At 38.5% G+C, this 16,979-nt stretch overlaps 1 protein-coding gene across 1 annotated transcript in view; it reads right to left on the bottom strand.

Annotated features, from left to right (window-relative positions):
- tenm4 (teneurin transmembrane protein 4) overlaps window positions 1-16,979 on the bottom strand; it is a 130,580-nt gene that overhangs the window by 75,685 nt on the left and 37,916 nt on the right. Inside the window, exon 4 of the mRNA XM_026340724.1 lies at window positions 6,322-6,543. Within this exon, the coding sequence (XP_026196509.1) occupies window positions 6,322-6,543 (222 nt within the window). The remainder of the gene's footprint in view (window positions 1-6,321; window positions 6,544-16,979) is intronic.

Consider the following 16,979-nt stretch of genomic DNA (forward strand, 5'->3'; position numbering starts at 1 on the left):
GGTTATGATAATTTGATACATGAATTGAACAGACATATGCAAAGAAATATATTCATCAGTGCGTTGTTATGCATTTACTACTCAAAAAACAAATACACTGCATCCTATTACAAAGAAGCAAATGCTGCACAATTATTTCACACTGTAAACACTTGGCTATGACACTATGGCATTATGACAGAAATGTATAAATATATATGAATTTATTGTATATATTAAACACCTGAATTAAGTTAATTGTGAATATTTTATGAATGCACTTTAGGAATTTGAAAGCTTTATTATTATTTGGCTTTAATAGCTACCACTTCTACATGTCTTGCCTAATTTGCATACATCACTTTTATCTGAGCAGCAGACAACATTCTAGAGAAAAAGAACTAGATAAGCACCACTTTATAATTTAAATTTACTATCTGCCTCTGTCCAGCCAATAATATTTCAACAGCCAGGTAAGTAGTCACTTATTTTTATGGACATAAACAGACTTGCTTCTCGTCTTTTTGTTTATGAGACAAAGCGCAGGGCAACATGACCCCCACAGATGTGGTGATTCAGCAACAATTATTCACTACTATCCAAAGGACAGAAGAAATAAATGGTTTTCTATTGACCTGCTTTGCACAACGGAATGGGCAAGAAAGGGAGATTCATTTGTTATTAGAAAGACAGAGTAGGGGGACTTTGCTACAATAGCCAAATTTTCACGTGGCATTCAAAACAGATGCCTAAAGATATCCATTCAGTCTGGGAATGTGGGTTTTCATTTTTCTTTCTTAGACTTGTATGCGCTGGTTAAAGCCTCCTCATGCTATTCTAGACAAGTAATTAAGGCAAATCCACTTCATTAGCTAACAACCTCACCCCAACCCTGAGAGATAACAGGAATGTCTGTCTAGTGGTTTGGTGTTACAGTTGCTGGGAGGCAGCTTGTGAGGTATCAAATAACTTCACATAAAAATGTGACTAATGGTAACTTTCCAGAAATTCCATGAAAAATAACATCAACAAAACTGCATATTTAGATTTTTAAGCATGTACGCTTCTTTTTAGATCTTTAACGAAACCAATCTGGCAGATGTATCTCAGATGTATGATCATTGTGCAGGTTCTGGTGCTGAGCTAGTCCCAGATGGAGAAGAAAAATTTCAAATCATGTTGATTGTGCAGATATGCAGCCTTAACAGATGCACAAAATGTCAGTGAATTTACTGAACTGACTGAATTACACACACACCTGTATATACACAAGCGCTCACTTGTTCATCAGATGGGAAAAAAAAAAACCTTTTTCTTTGACTACATTTTTGAAAAATAGCCCACTAACACCGACTTGTCAGTAATGATGCCACTCAGCAAGTGAGGAGTACTCCTACTGCAAATCTCACTCTCCACATCAGCTGGCGTATGTCCCACCTGACTAAAATCAGCGACAGTAGTCATGGAAACAGTTCAATAAACTGCACTGTCGCAGTAAATCTGGTTATAAAAAAATCTGCCTATGCACTACTGCATACACATTTCCCTGACTGTTTAACGACCGGATGATAGTTTCTGTAAATGGGTAGTATGTAATCTCAACAGTGGGTACAATCAACGTAAGCTGCAGGAAATGTATTTAAATATTTCTGTAAACTATAGAAACGACAACTATCAGCGTTAAATTTAAAACCTAAATAAATAATGAAGTTTGATGGGTAGCAATATTCAAAACCTTTCAAACTACCAACATCTGATGTAACGTACGTATAAAAAAAAACATAATTTTGCCACATTATATTATATGTGGAGGAACACTGGGTTCTGAGTTAATTTGACACTGTGTGCAGAGTCCAGGGAGAAGGACTATTTCAGAACAAGGACAGTGGATAAAATCCACTGCACTGATGGTCACACCTGATGAAATAAAGTGATATGACATGCCCCGGACACTCGATCAACGCACCGAGGTGTGAGCCATTCGATACAGAATTAATCAAAAGCTATCCAGTGCCCAGATAAATCATTAAATCTTGCTTACTGCTACAACCCCTGTGGCTAATCACAGGAGCAAAATTTCCAGTTGAGTACCATTTGTCTATAAAAATACAAATAGAATTTGTCATGAAGGCAGTGGAGCTGCACTCTCTCTCCTGGCTCTGTGGAGCTGATTCTCTCTGCTGGCCCTGCTGTTTCCTACACCATTAGAAAAGTCTGAAGGGAAGAGCCATGCGGGAATAGTAGCTGTCTTTCTTCTATTCATTTGAGAGGTAACAGGTACCACAAACAACACATGGTGGATATAACACTGAGCTCTCCGCTGGTTCTCGCTGTGGGAATAAGGGGAATAAGACCTTCTGGAATCCAAATATAAGCTCACCTTCATTACTAAGTGGAGGAGCAAAAAATATGAAAGAAAAAAAAAAAAGCTATTTAACAGCATTTTGCCACCAGTTTTCACTGAGGACTCCAAATGAGGTATGAACCAAAAGGAGAATTAGTTTCATAATATCCATTCTAAATATGTGGAGTAAAAAAAGTACAATCTCTTGCAAAAGTCAACTCTAAATATTTAAAAACTACCTAAAAATAAAATAAAATAAAATACATGAATACAATATTCCTTTCAAACTGAGGTTGGGATTTGCAACCTAATCCAGTCCTGGCATATGCCTATCTCCCCCTTTCTGCAAACAAAAGGATTCTGTCATTCTTTGAGCTGCTTTAGCAAGAACAAGACAAGTGGTTATGTATTCTCTGTTCTGTATGTCACTCTGCTGCACATCCATCAACAGGCTGAAGATTTTGTTAGTAGGCGCAGATGGTCTGCAATGATCATGGAATGAAAATAATGCATCTCAATTCATGTCAGTGAAAAGAAGATATGTAGGTATGCAAAATGCATTATCCATGGGTCTCTGCACTGATGAACAGCAAGATGAAAGGAACTGGACGAATTGTCTGTTCTGGCTCCAGTTCATTGATAACTCAGAATCAACATCAAGAAGAACATGTGACATGTCAACTAAAAATGGGATCTTGCACACTTAGGGGCATGGCATGCGAGTGCCATGTGCTACTCATTAAACTATTATTTAGCCTCAGATAGTTTCAATCCTCATGGTGTCTGTGACTAAATTACTTTCTGGTGTGACCTCTTTTAACCAGATTCCCCTGCGCTTCTTGCAGACACAGGGGGAAGATTAAACAGTTCAAATGAAGACTTATTTGAATTCACACACAGACACATCCCCAAGCCTTCTATGCAGCTCAACATTCCTGCTTGGTCAGCTGTGAGGTGGTGGTGAGCTGGCTTGTTCACCAGGGAGCCTAGTTGTCCTGAAAGCCAACACTGGCCGACCCCATGCTGCTTTGCATTAAGAGATGCTAATGCTGGGAAGCTGCAGTGTCTCAGATCTTGCAGCTCAGTGTGGCTGAGGGCTCCCACTGGCAGTCTCCCCAGGAAGAAGCCCCCCAGAGAAAGCCGAGGGCCACAGTGAAACACATGCTTCACAAAAGGACTGCAGGCTCCAGCGAGCAGCCTCGTCAGCCTAACAGAAACCCTGGCTCAGTGTTCTTCCAAATGAAAACAGGAATCTCGAAAAAATAACAAAAAACTCTGCAGCCTTGGTGGCTACCAACGTGAATAACGACATGCTGCTGGGAGTGTTTACTTGTTCAAAATCCATCGCAACATTTAAAGTCTGGTATGTGGGCTCAAAGATGACCTTGAGCAAATGTAATCTGAAGTGATAAACAGCTGTTATCTCATGCAATAGATACTCTATGAGCCAATTATTTTAGGCATCCTTTGGTTTCTGTGGTTGTTTACCTGTCAATAAAAAAGTAAACATTTCCTGTATTGTGTCAACTCTGAATTTGAATATTTCTTCAATAACTGGTCTGCATGTCTGATGATGAGATGTGATTCGATATTCTAGTTGTTTTTGCCATGGTGGCTTTTAAATTACCATTTTTTGCTCATGCAATTCCCACTGAAAACCTGAGACGCATTGTTGATTACAGAGACATTTGGAACCTTTATTCAACCAGAACTCCATCCTCTGTGCTACACAGAAAACATAACAATTCCTTTTTCCATATACTTGATTAGACAATTCATGTTGTAATCATGTTTGCTATGCAGTTAAATGTCTATAACCCTGTTCTGTATAACAAATCTATAGCACATTTAGTTTGTCTTTAGTAAAACTCTATGTACAAAACAAAACAAGGCTAAAATGACTATAAACACAAGACAATATCCAATTTAAATCAGGATTAGTCATGCAATAGCCAGACAGTCAATGGGAGTACTTAAACACTAAAATACATTTGAACCAAAAGTGAAAGGTATGGAGATTTGAATGAATAACATCTACAAGCTTATAAAGTGTTTGGATGTGACATGGAGAATGCAATAGAAGGCATGGAGAAAGCTTACATGGTTCATTGGGTGGTTTAAGAGAATAGTGGAGGCTCTTTTCTGCCATCCTTCTGACTGTAACTGTCCTTAAACAACAAAAAATGTTCAGGAAGAATCTAAAAAAAAAAAGCTTATTTTGTACAACTTCACTAACTTATTAGTCATAGCAGTAAGTTAAAAGATCAACACCAAAAGTGATTATTTGATTATTTATTTTTAGTGGTGTTATGGTTTCAAAAAATGTGAAAAGGCTTTGCACCCACCAGCAAAAGGTACACAGCAACATGCTATACTTTGCAACTTAAAAGGATCCCAACAAAGGCAGAAAATGACTAAGGTAGCTACTAGAGCGGGATATTTCTCGTTAGTCCTCTCCTGCTCCTTACTGACAGCCTGAGGCCAACCTAAACGCTGTACCTATGCAAATCAGTGCCATTGTTATGAGACAAATCTGCCACGGTAAAGGCCATTCCTTCCACCCATGTCCCCTTGAGCACAGTCATGTCACTGCTGGGTGACCAGCATCTTGCTACTGCGGAATTAGGGAGGAGATTTGCGAAGGGATTAATAACTCATTCTCCAGGCTTTCTGAGCAGGCAGCTGGGGCACTTTGCAGTTTGATGTAATTCAACCCTTTGGGTAGTTAACTTGTAAGCTTGATCAATTATTTAGACCATTTTATTTTGTTTTGTGTTCACTGTGCCAGTGGGAGAAGCAAGTAGCTGCCGAAGTTGAAAGGCATCCACATTCAAATATCAAAAAATCCCTTATTCAACATGCAAATTGGTGAGTTATGGGAGATATGAAGCATAAATCTGTGAGTTTGAATGACAAAATGTTGTAATTTCATGTAGATGGATAATAAACAATATATAACTTGCTACACTTTCAAGTGTGACATTTTGTAACCATAATAAATCTGGTTTCCTGAGGTTACCTTGAAGAAATGTGTCCATGCATTTTTCATATGCCGTGCAGTGTGCGTATTTGTGGTGTTATAAACAAAGTACATTGAGTGAGTAAGACTGAAGGCCTTCCAAGCCAATAATGAATCCACAAGCCTCTACGAATCTATAGCAATCAAATAATAAAACACACAATGTCAGCTCAACAAAAGTTTCACTCCATAGACTAACCAAACAATATTGTCAGCCATGCACAATACATTAGTGTCCACAGTGACATGCCAAATCAACACTGGTGATACAGTATGTAACCAAGTAAATCTACTGTGCATCTTCTACCGTGACTGAATTTTTGTCATCTGTGAACACCATGTTTGCAGTTTTAGCGTAAATGTCAACCTGTCAGTCTCGATGAGTGTTAAGTCAACAGAGGACACCCAGTGTTTCAAGACGAATGAATAGCTGACATTTATTAATGAGAAAGCGCATAAGAAATTTTCAAGCTTAATCCAACTGAAGCACTGTTTGAGTTCTTATCAAAACACAAAACTACACTATGTCTTTCAAGGACTAACACTGTTTTTAATATAACTTCAAAGAACTACATTGCACTCTGTGTGAACTGTCTTTATTTCTTACTTATTTCCTATAAGGGGTGCAGAGGATGCAAACTGCCGTTTCTTAAAAATTCTATAGAGGCACTGTAGATGGTAACTCCCACCAACATGCGAACTGAACTGAAGCGAAGTATCTGTGACAAATATCTCCCGCTGAACCAAAACCATCCATCTCTTTGAGTGCGGATCTGAACTTTGCAGACCTTGTTTCAGAGAGTTCTGTCAATTTCCTGAGGCTACGTATCGACTCAAAGTTTCTACTCTCTCTCATGGTGCTGAGAAGAAAGGGACATATTCTTGCCAATAGCCATCTGCATGACCTATAACATAACAAGTTCAGGAGCAGGGGAATGCTAACCTCTAGAAAGCAACAGTAGTTTGAAAACCAACTCACCATCAGCAGTTGCAGTGGCAGGAGCATACAGGTTCCCTGAGCCAGTTTTAACTAAGAATGAATTGGGGCCAAACTCATCCTCAGAGTCAGAGTCCTGGGCTGGCTGAGCCGCACAGTTACCTAGCAACCTTCCCTGGCTCTCATTGGCTGCAATGGAAGGGGGAGGGTATGGGAGCTGCTCAACAGGGGAGGAGGAGGCGGATGAACAATGCAGCGGAGGACCTGTGGACCACAAACAGAGACAACACATGGGGGGGAAATGAAACACACCCAAACACAGGCAACATCACATAGAAGCAGTACCCTCACGCACACACACGCAAGACTTAACTCTGGCACTTCAAAAACAAACAGGGACACATCTGCCTTTGTCTCCTCCACCTCACCCCAGCTGGGAGGAACAATACAAACAACTGAATGACTTTCAGAGAGCATAAAAAAGGGAAATAACTGGTACTGGTTTAGTGAAATAAAAACAACAAAACACCCTTTTGGGATGTTATATACAAAAAATAAATAAAAGAAAGGAGAACCATGTCAGGCTACCAAGCATTACTGGTTGAAGTGTATGCATACATCACAGCGTGGCCTCTAGTATATAGGCTAGTCTATACAGTATAAGAGCAGATTAAGCCAGATAGTTTTAGAATTGTAGACATGCTCAGTTTTGAAATTATATCAAAGTCACACCATCCAACCAAACTGTACTTATATGAACCTCAAAAAACTACTTCCAGACTCAAATTTGTGTACTGTGCAGCAGGCATATAAATAATGTGCTCCTGGATATGGCAGGGTTGTTAACACCCCCTACAGTGGAAACACATATAACCCCTGCCTGCCAAGAAATGAATCCAACCTGAACCAATCCTTCCCATTTCTTCCTATTTCGTCCATCTCAGCTTTCCTACTTGTCAGTAATATAAAATGCCACAGGGATCTGACTCTTCACTCACCTTAACAGCACTATGTATAATTTGTATTTGTGATCATTTAAAGCTCCTTGTTAGACACTAATATGCAACCCCGGTTCTTACATACGAACATCATACAGTTTCTTCTTTCAAGGCTTATTGGTTCCAATTCCTATGCTGCCACAGAATGTTAAATCTCCACAGAGCTCCTATTAATGTGTGATTAACTTCTGATGCAGCTCTGCACCATGCTGAAAATTGAATACTTAGGGAATGAGACTGCAGCGCACAAAGCCATCAGTGTGGTGGCTCTACTCTTCATCCCATCAGTCCATCCGTCTTGATGTTGAAATTCCTGCTGAAGAGACTGCCATCCTTCAGGAGAGATAAATTTCCTCTCGCTCTGTAATGATCCCTGAAGAGTATTAAAATACGACTCACTGACTCGCATCTAATTAGGAAACAATTAGTAATATTAACATATCAGCCGCAGCCCTATACAAGCAGCAAATGCCCACTGCCCTAGAGAGTCACACTGTTGTGCTTTGTATCAACTCAACACCACACACTTCAATTCTGTCTCAACCGTCTAATGCCAGTGCACCAACGGGTGCAGAGGCACAGTGGCCATGCTGTGGGTTAATGACTGTGACAGTGTTGAGCTTGAATATACAGCTACGTACAATCGGGAGAGGAAGAGTTGCTGAAGAGACCATTAATGTCATTCCCAGAATCTTTCGGATACATCTAAGACACTACAAATTAAGTGTGTGTCAAAACAGCAACACTCATGGAGCTAGCATCTGCCGCTCTAAAAGACCAGAGGCAAGACTAAAATTCTTGACATGAAAGAGAAAAATGAGCTGCACCAGGTCTCCGACTGAGTATTACAGTTTTTTCCTCAAAGAGAAAATTCATCAATGAGACAAGAAAAGATTAAAGTCCTCAAAAAATGGTCAAAGTCATAACCTAAATGAGGTCAAGGTAGTCATGCTCAGCAGCCATTAGTCTTACGCACAAAGGTTTTATTTTCTCACTGTGTTTAATTAATGCTGGCTTGTGCGGTTCATGCCCACATGCACTTAGAGTTACAGACAGGACTCTGCAGGCAAAAAGCCTTCAGAGATTGAGATGGCCAGAGAAGTTTCTCTGGCTGCCAGACGTGATTGACTTTGCCTTCACTCACTATATTACAGCAGCAAAAGGGGACTTTTAGTTAGGAGCCTGTGGACCATGTGCTACTATTTTAGTTCCTGACAGCTTGAGGAAGTAACACCGACTGCCTGGTTTGGACCAACTACAAACACAGATCCAACACTAAATTAAACGTCCGAATCAACCAACCTGGAATTTAATTGAATCCAAATTGGTTTTTAATTCCATAAGCAATTCTGAATGCATGTACATTTTACATTACAGGCCTGGTTTAAAAAATGACATGTATATAAATGTAATATTATCATAGAATGATCCTGTTCACAGGACATTAATATTAATGAATTATATGCATTAGAGCAAGCTTGCAAAATTATTGTAAACAAAGAAGATCAAGCAAATGTATATTTGCTTTACAACCTTTTCAGGTTTTCTACTGTATTTTAATATCACCCTACACCTGTGTCAGTTGTGTCGAAGAAATTTTTACTAAGCCACCAATAATTCCTGTTCCTGCAAAAATATTAGCACATTGAATACTGGCTATTAAAAGCATAAAAATAAGACTGACTTATTAATAACCACGTACACTTTCTTGAAGATTTGTTATTTACAGCATAAATCACAACTGCTACTTTACTTTTTTAATTAACAGATTTGGCCTAATTTTAACTGGGTCTAATTAAATATGGTCCAATAAATGACACAAAACAGTAAGAAATGCCAATTTTTCAGTTTCACATTTAAAAAGGCCGGAGCCAACTTCATTAATACTGCTTTAATAATGTTTTAATTAATTTTCTATCAATTACCTAATCAATGAATGAGCTAATTAGCTAACTAAAATAACAAATCATTAGAAATCTTAAAAGGATTTATGGATACACATTGTGCTTCAAAGACATTTCACAGCCACTATTATATATATTAATGTGATTAATCTTTTTATGTATGTGTGCGAAATGATCACTGTATGACCATGAAAACATGTGTGAAAACGCCTTTACCTGTGGCCAAGGATTGAAATTTATATCAGGTAAACAGAGAATATGATTTAGAGGCAGGATGTTATCAGGTGAAAAGAAAATAGAGTAAGGAAAGTCAACATCTTTCATCTGGAGAGCCTTGGCTTTTCTCTCTCTTTGTTGCTCTCTAAATTTAGCTAATCATCCTGATTTTTCCTGCCACTGCTATACATTTTGAAGCATTTTTTCTACATAGAAAATGAGATATATTCAAGGAGATAAATGCTGTCACTCTTCAAATACACAAAGAGGTAAATAAGATCTATGACTGCCTTAGTTAAATGCGCGGCACACCTACAACACCGAGCAAGGTGAAGCAGACGTGTTACTCGGCAGTGACAGGAATTATCTGTTTGCTCAAGGACTACAGCTGTGGGCAGGAGCTATAAAAAATGCAAAAATGCAGTGTATTTGCAGATGAACAGTGAAGATAAATAAAACATCACAGAGCCTGTTCTATACCATCAACTGAAGCCAGGACAGTTTTAGTCCTCGTCACACACATCACACGAGTGTTGTAAAATGCAGATTGTGCTTTTTATTACACAATGTGATGGTATGCATGGAGAATGATCACTAACAGCATTTTTTGTACATGTTAATGCTAAATATCTTAATATTTCAATCAACACCTGGGCAAACAAACCAAAGTACAAAAGAAATAAAAATAAATTACAGTAACAATTGCATAATAACAGGTGTTTGTGAAAGGCTGGCATTTTGTTGTAGGTGAAGAGGCATTCAGAGACCCCTCTGTTGAATTTTGTACTGGCTGCTACTGCCATCATCATAGGCCTGGCTGTAAATATTCAGATCCTTCCTGTTCTTGTCACTATTTTTACTGCATTTGCATGTGGAGGTCATGGTGGAATGGACAGTTCTATTTTTGTGTTGGCACATAGTACATTGCATGAAAGGGTATTTCCTAAGGTGCGGTGGGTTTTATTCCATGTCTGCACTAGTTTGGTATTTTGCAGCGAAAATCACCAATGTGCTGCCTTTTGCCAGTGATACTCACCTATAATATTACAGGTGAAGACATGTCATGCATTTTCTGTGATATTTGCATCAATAATTGGTGGAAAAGCACCTTTTTCATCTCTCTCCAAAAATCACAGTGATCTGTGATTCTTTTTAGTTGTTTGCGTGACGTCATGACACATTTTTCAATGTCATTCTTCAGCTACCTAATTGCACAGATTTTTAAATTTGTGATTATGGCAGTGATGCTAGGAAGGCATGTTAAAGATTAAAGTCTGATTTCAACCAGCATCTGTCTGCCACAGCAGCCTCCACATATGAAGTCCTTCTGTTTTTTCCCACTGATTAACTCTATTTAGAGTCATCTCAAGGCAGCAGGTATGTGTTCCCTCTGCAGTGTCTAATTTGAGAGACACACATTGTGAATGTGTGATTATGCATACCAGGTCTGCTGGTAACCTTGATTAAATCTTGGGCAACAGAGCCGCCGCAAAACCACCACACAAACATCTGCATTCTGTATTAGTCACCGCTATATATTACAGAACTCAGTTATATCTTAGTATTCTTCACAGTATGATAAAGTTTATGCAATAAAAATCATCTTTTCAAATCAGTATTTTCAATCCTACATGCAATCGTAGTAACTAGTAAATTATGTTACCTTAATGAATCATAAACAGAGTTCTCTGGTGTCAGGTTAGTCAAAATAACTCATACATACTGCAGTGTGAGTATTGGAATAATGCACTAAAGAAATATTATTATCCTGCTCAAACAAAAATGAAAGCACTTAGTTTTATAAACATTGTATTATGCTCAACCTAATACCTAATGACTAACAAGGTACCCTAATTGGATATTTAATAGCTTTTAAACTGCCTGAACATCATCAGTTCTCTCTTCAACCTTCAGACTTTGTCGCACTAATGATTTCCTGTTGCTTAGCTATAGTGGTCATGTTTACAGTGTGCAACACAAATGTTCACCAGTCAGGATCAAGTTGTCCTGGAAATGCCGTGTGATAAAAAAGCTTTAGAGTTGCTCAAGCCATGAAAGGAGGTGTGATGCCCTTTTTGATTTTTTTTCTAACTGGCTTGCAGTATTTGAGCTCTGCCTTGACTGATTAAATGTGCACTCTCTCTTACAGTATCACTGCTCTTGGTTTGGAACGAACTTCAAAGCCTGTGGAAAGGCAGCATTAGTCCTGCCTTTGTGTCACTGACAGTCTTGGAAACGCAACGTCTTTGTGACTGAAAGAAATAAAACCCTGCACTGGTGTTTTTCCAGTGAAACATGATGAAAGATGGGCTGAGCATTGGCTAAGAGACCAACATAATGGCTAGGGTTGGGCCACATAGCTGTAAACAGTATACTGTGAAATTAGAAGACAGAGATTTGCTCCTTTGGTCCTTAATATTTTTTTTATATTTTTTTAGGACACTGTGAGAGAAGTTTGCTTAAATTAGAAAGTAAAGGTTCTCCTTTCTATGTAAGAATATATTTTAATTTTCGTTTTCACTGTACATTTGACTATAGGCATCCTTCTACAAAAAAAAAAACAACTAAATGAAACAAAAACTGAAAATTCAATTTAATATAATCTTCTGTCTTAGGCCATCTTAATGAGATCCAAACAAACAGCTGTTGAAACTGCAAGTAATCATGATGGGGCTTAAACAACTGAAAGCGTGCTATAAAATGAGCTCAAGTCCTAATATCATAAGAATAAATGAATTCAATTTACAAAATCAGTTTGACTTTTTCTATTTACTTCTACGTTTTGGGAACAAACCGATATGCTTCTAGGTTATCGGTGCATGTGTTCAGGTAATAATTAGACTTATCAGACCTCTCCAGGCAACACAAACAAGATGGCTTAATTCTGTTTTTTGTATTATTAGGATTCCCAAATTGGCATAATTATTTTCTATTGCACTGCCACAAGCTATAACTAGCCTTTTATGAAATGAATACTTAATAAGATTGATCTCATCACAGTTTAAAAGAAAAAACAAAAACAAATGAGACAAAGTACTGCTCAAAGGGACACTTCTGGTAAAGTCACAAACCCAATGGGTCATCTTTAGAAAAATAGTGTTTTTTATTTTAAATGTTGTCTTAAAGCTGAATGATTCAACCGTTTATTGATTTTACATCATCTACACAAACATATTTTAAACATATGGCTGCTGGACATTAGACTACACCTAGTCTAACACCCTACTGCAAACTACACAGTGAAAAACACGGAGACACACTTGCAGAGGAAATGAGCTTTTAGGAGACAACATTGGAAAAAAGATAAAAATTTCTCTGACACTGCCGTTTACTCGCTAGGAATCAATATCTTAATAACCGAGAGTGAACGTAATGTATGATAAGGTTGAAAACAAATTGTAAATACCCATAAAGGTTTTTATAGACAGGCCTAACCATTAATGAGAAAATGGAAATTATATTTGTGTAATAAAAAAGCGTTACCACAGAAGGCACAGTTCCACTTAAAGCTGACCAACATTTCTATCAGCACTTTAAATCCAGCACTCATTACTTAGATCTACTGTGCACTCTTAAAGACATGTTGAATACCAGATTACAAATGGACGGCCAGCATAAATCCAGAATACAAGAAAAAAAAAATCTCTGAGCAGTTATTTGATGGTTAGACATAAAGGATTTCGATCAAATCAGCAGTTATCATAATTTCAGTAAGCATGTTCACAAGCCATGGGTCCCAGACAGTTCAACACCTATGCCTCACTCCTCTTAAATCACGCTGTTAGAAGGATGTAATCACTCACTGCTAATCTATTCTTATGCATGTAGGTGGAGGGAAACATCCAACTATGATAAAAAATAAAAAGAAAGTAGGAGTAGCACACAGGTCTTTGCACACAGCAGAGTACTGATACCAGTTGCTTTATAGAGTATCACCTAGGAAGATGAGAAGGGGGCCAGAGAAGCTGAAACTGCAGACAGCATTTCTTCTCTGGGCGATTATAAGCACAGACTCCTTCCCCAGTTATCCCCTCCCCGCATCCCTGCCTGGCTACTGCCACTCTCATCCATCCAGTCCACTCTATTTCGCTGTGTTGGAGAGACAGTGTGCCCTGCAATTCAGCCGAACAACACCATCTGTTTTAACTTCTCTGGTTCAGTAGGAACAAACCTAGAAATGTGAAATTGAAATCCTAAACAAACTGAAAAGAAATGTCTTCTACTTAGGGAGTTACCTTACGACTGCTGCATTGCAAGCTTTAAAGAAAAGTCCAGGAGCAGCAACTTACTGACCCGTATTAAGAAAGCTTAGCTGATGTGCTACAATAAAGCCAATAAAGAAAAGTTTTCAAACTGCTCTTTTAGAAAAGCAATCACAAATCCATTTTTAAGACTCCTCAGGTTAGGCCCAATTTTTCTGCTTTTTACTTCACTAGTCTTTTGAATCAATGTAAGTTCTGACGCGCACTGACATTGCTAAATCCCTCCATGCAGCCCCATTCAAACATCCCTGGGGCTTTCTTTGTTCTAGGATAAAAGGTAAAGGTTCCAGTCTCCTCACCTCTCACTGTTAACAACATCCTAAAGGCATGTGATGGCTGTTTTTGAGGATCTCCTGGTCAACACGAGTGTTTGTAGCTGACATCGTGAAAGAATATCTTCTCTAACGGCACAGAACAAGTGGAGTAAAAACACGCTTATAAATCCATCCACACCCATTCGGCAAGTTCTCTGCAGAGGATTTCAGACTTCAAAGGCATGCACATGATAATCTGCTCTAAATGGATGTTTCTGGGCCTCTATCATAGCTCGATCATCAACTGAGCCGACTTAAACCATGGCTGAAAAAACAATGCTAATAGTGGATAATTATCAGCTTTTACTGCGTCTGCACTAGCTCCTCTATTCCCTCTCCCACCGCACACAGAGGCTGGTGAATAAACACAATGGCATGAATAAATAATGACCCCCACAATCCTCTTAAGGTCCCCGAATAGTGAGGAGGGGGGGGGGGGGGGGAGACAAAAGTTTACTTTTGGTGTTTGAGAGCAAGCGGAGCCTGAAATTGTAAGAGACTCATTAGGGCTACATGTGGCTTGCCTGAGGCCTTGCTGAACAAAGATGGCACCATCCCCATCCTGTCATTCCTCAGCACATTCTAGGCCTGGCCTAATAAAATTCTAAAGTATACCCTTAAGAAAAAGCTATATTCTCAATAAAACACAGTAAAGAGCTTAAGCACCGCCTCAAAAAACGGAAAACCTTCACCTTCATCTTCCAAACTTTCTTCTGGAATCAAATTGGACTTGTGAGAGTTCTCGACTGAGTACGGAGAGGGCCACCTTTAGTTTGATTTATGCAGATTTGCTATGTTGTGTATAAACATCCTGGTAATACGTATACTTTCATGCTAAAGTAGCACAACTCTGTCAAAACATTATTTCCACCTCTCATCATGCTCTCCAGATAGCTTACATAAAAGCCCACTGTTTTTCATTTCAAACACTTTGTCAGTGTTAAAGAATTGATTTGTGTGTGCCTCCCAGCTCCCACTGAGTGCATGACAGTTCAAAAGGCTATCTAAAATACATGCTGTCAAGAGGCTTGTGTTTCTAAGTCCTTATATAATTCATAGTATGGTAAAATCAAAGCCACTGAGAGTCTGCAACATGGCAAATAAGGTTTGTTTACCTTAGGTAGCAATGAGAATTTAATGATATTAATTAAGTAAACAAATCACGATCTAGTATGAACCATTCGGGTGCATCCGTTTATTGTCCTTCTTGAAATAAACCCCAACACTGTGGAAGGGAAAGAACACAGAAAGGCAGAAGAGAAAATATGCAGACAGAAAACACCTTTTCTGGAGCATAATTGTAGAAACTTTGGTCCAAATGAGGCAAGCCAATTTCAATTCCAAATTTCCACTGAGGTAATGAATAGAAATTAGGTTGCGTGGGGTAGATGTAGTCCTAGCAAGTGGAGATGGGCAACAAAATGAACACTGAAATTATCCTCTAATACTCAGTCAAACCAGTGGCAAATCAAAATGTGAATTTCGAAGATATTTTTCATTACAGAATACTGAACGCTAACTGTAGTCAGGACCGGTGTATTGTTATTATTGTATGTTTATGAGGTTTTTATCCTGACTGTATTTCTGCATGGATCTTACCAAGCTCAGTCAATCCAGTTAATCAATTTGTGCTGATATTTTGGTTCTTTCTTAATATACTGTAGATGTTGACACACTGGGGATTTCCTGAGCTGTTTCACAGGATTAGTTATGGGGCCAATCAATTTTTTACTGATCATTACCTAGTAAGCTATATAAAGCCATAGAGTGTACCTACTACCACTGCATTTTTAAAAACTCTTATTTATTCAGGGAAAATTTGTGGAGAGTCCACATCTCACATTCGCACATCTGGAAGCTGCCTAGTAAAACTACGTAAGTAGTAAAACTAAGGGCACTAAAGTAATGTTGATGAGGTGCTGCTTTATCACTTGCACCACCCAGATTTTTGCTGTTGGATATATTCCTGGACCCTCCGGTTACAAGCTCACTTTAAACTCACCTTTAGGCCACGGCTGCCCTACTATAATTTTATCATGCGTATTTAAATAGCTGAAAGAATTCAATTCTGCCGTATCAGCATTTTTCTGACCACTAATCAAATCACTTTTTATAGTTGTAGAGGTGATACGTCTGCATGTTTAAAAATAAAACATCTCTAACATCACAGACTGAGTCCATGGTGGCTTTATGTTAGGAGATGCTTCCATTTGAATCATTAATGCCTTATGTTCAGTCTCTCCTGAGCAATACTGACGTCATAAAGACAATGCAATCTATTACAAGGGTGGCATCTGAACACAATTAAAAAGCCACAACAATTAAAGTCTGACCCAGGATCAATGGTGTCAAGCAGTGATGTAAACTAACGAGCTGTAGCCTGCAGTTTCTTGTTAGGTAAAATATACTGAGATAATTTGTTAAAACTTCAAAATTCTAAATAAAAGTCAAACCTGCCAGCAGATCAGGGTCATCAGGCTCATCTCTCAGACATGAAATGCTTAAAATGCCATTTAACAATACAAACATGATAAAGGTTTAGAAATAAAAAGATGTGTCCTCACTTTCTAGATTGATCTCTGCAAATGCCTTACAATATCTCAGCCTTGCACCAGTCATATTCTATAAGCTTACAGTATACAATCAATGTGGCAGCTGACTTACAGATGTCAACTTATTCTCTTCTATTTCTTGAATCAAGTTGTCCAACTTCACATTCACAAAATAACTGTCTCAAATTGCTATCCTTTCCCAAGCGCAGTGGGCAAATGTTAAACCTTTACACATCCAGCCTACTGTAAACCACCATTAGTGCTCAGCTAGCGATAGCTCAAATCATCTAAATTGTGCATTTGTGCCAAAATTTGAAATTCACACAGTGCAAGCATTGAGGTTTAAAGTCAGAGAGCTCTGATGTGACCTGCTGCAGAAGCTGGTATTTCATACGGCAGAGACAAGACTAGTCTTTTCAGTGTGACAGCAGTACTTTAGAGGAACCTCTGAAGG

Source organism: Anabas testudineus, chromosome 13, assembly GCF_900324465.2.
Source record: "Anabas testudineus chromosome 13, fAnaTes1.2, whole genome shotgun sequence".
Taxonomy (NCBI): Eukaryota; Metazoa; Chordata; class Actinopteri; order Anabantiformes; family Anabantidae; genus Anabas; species Anabas testudineus.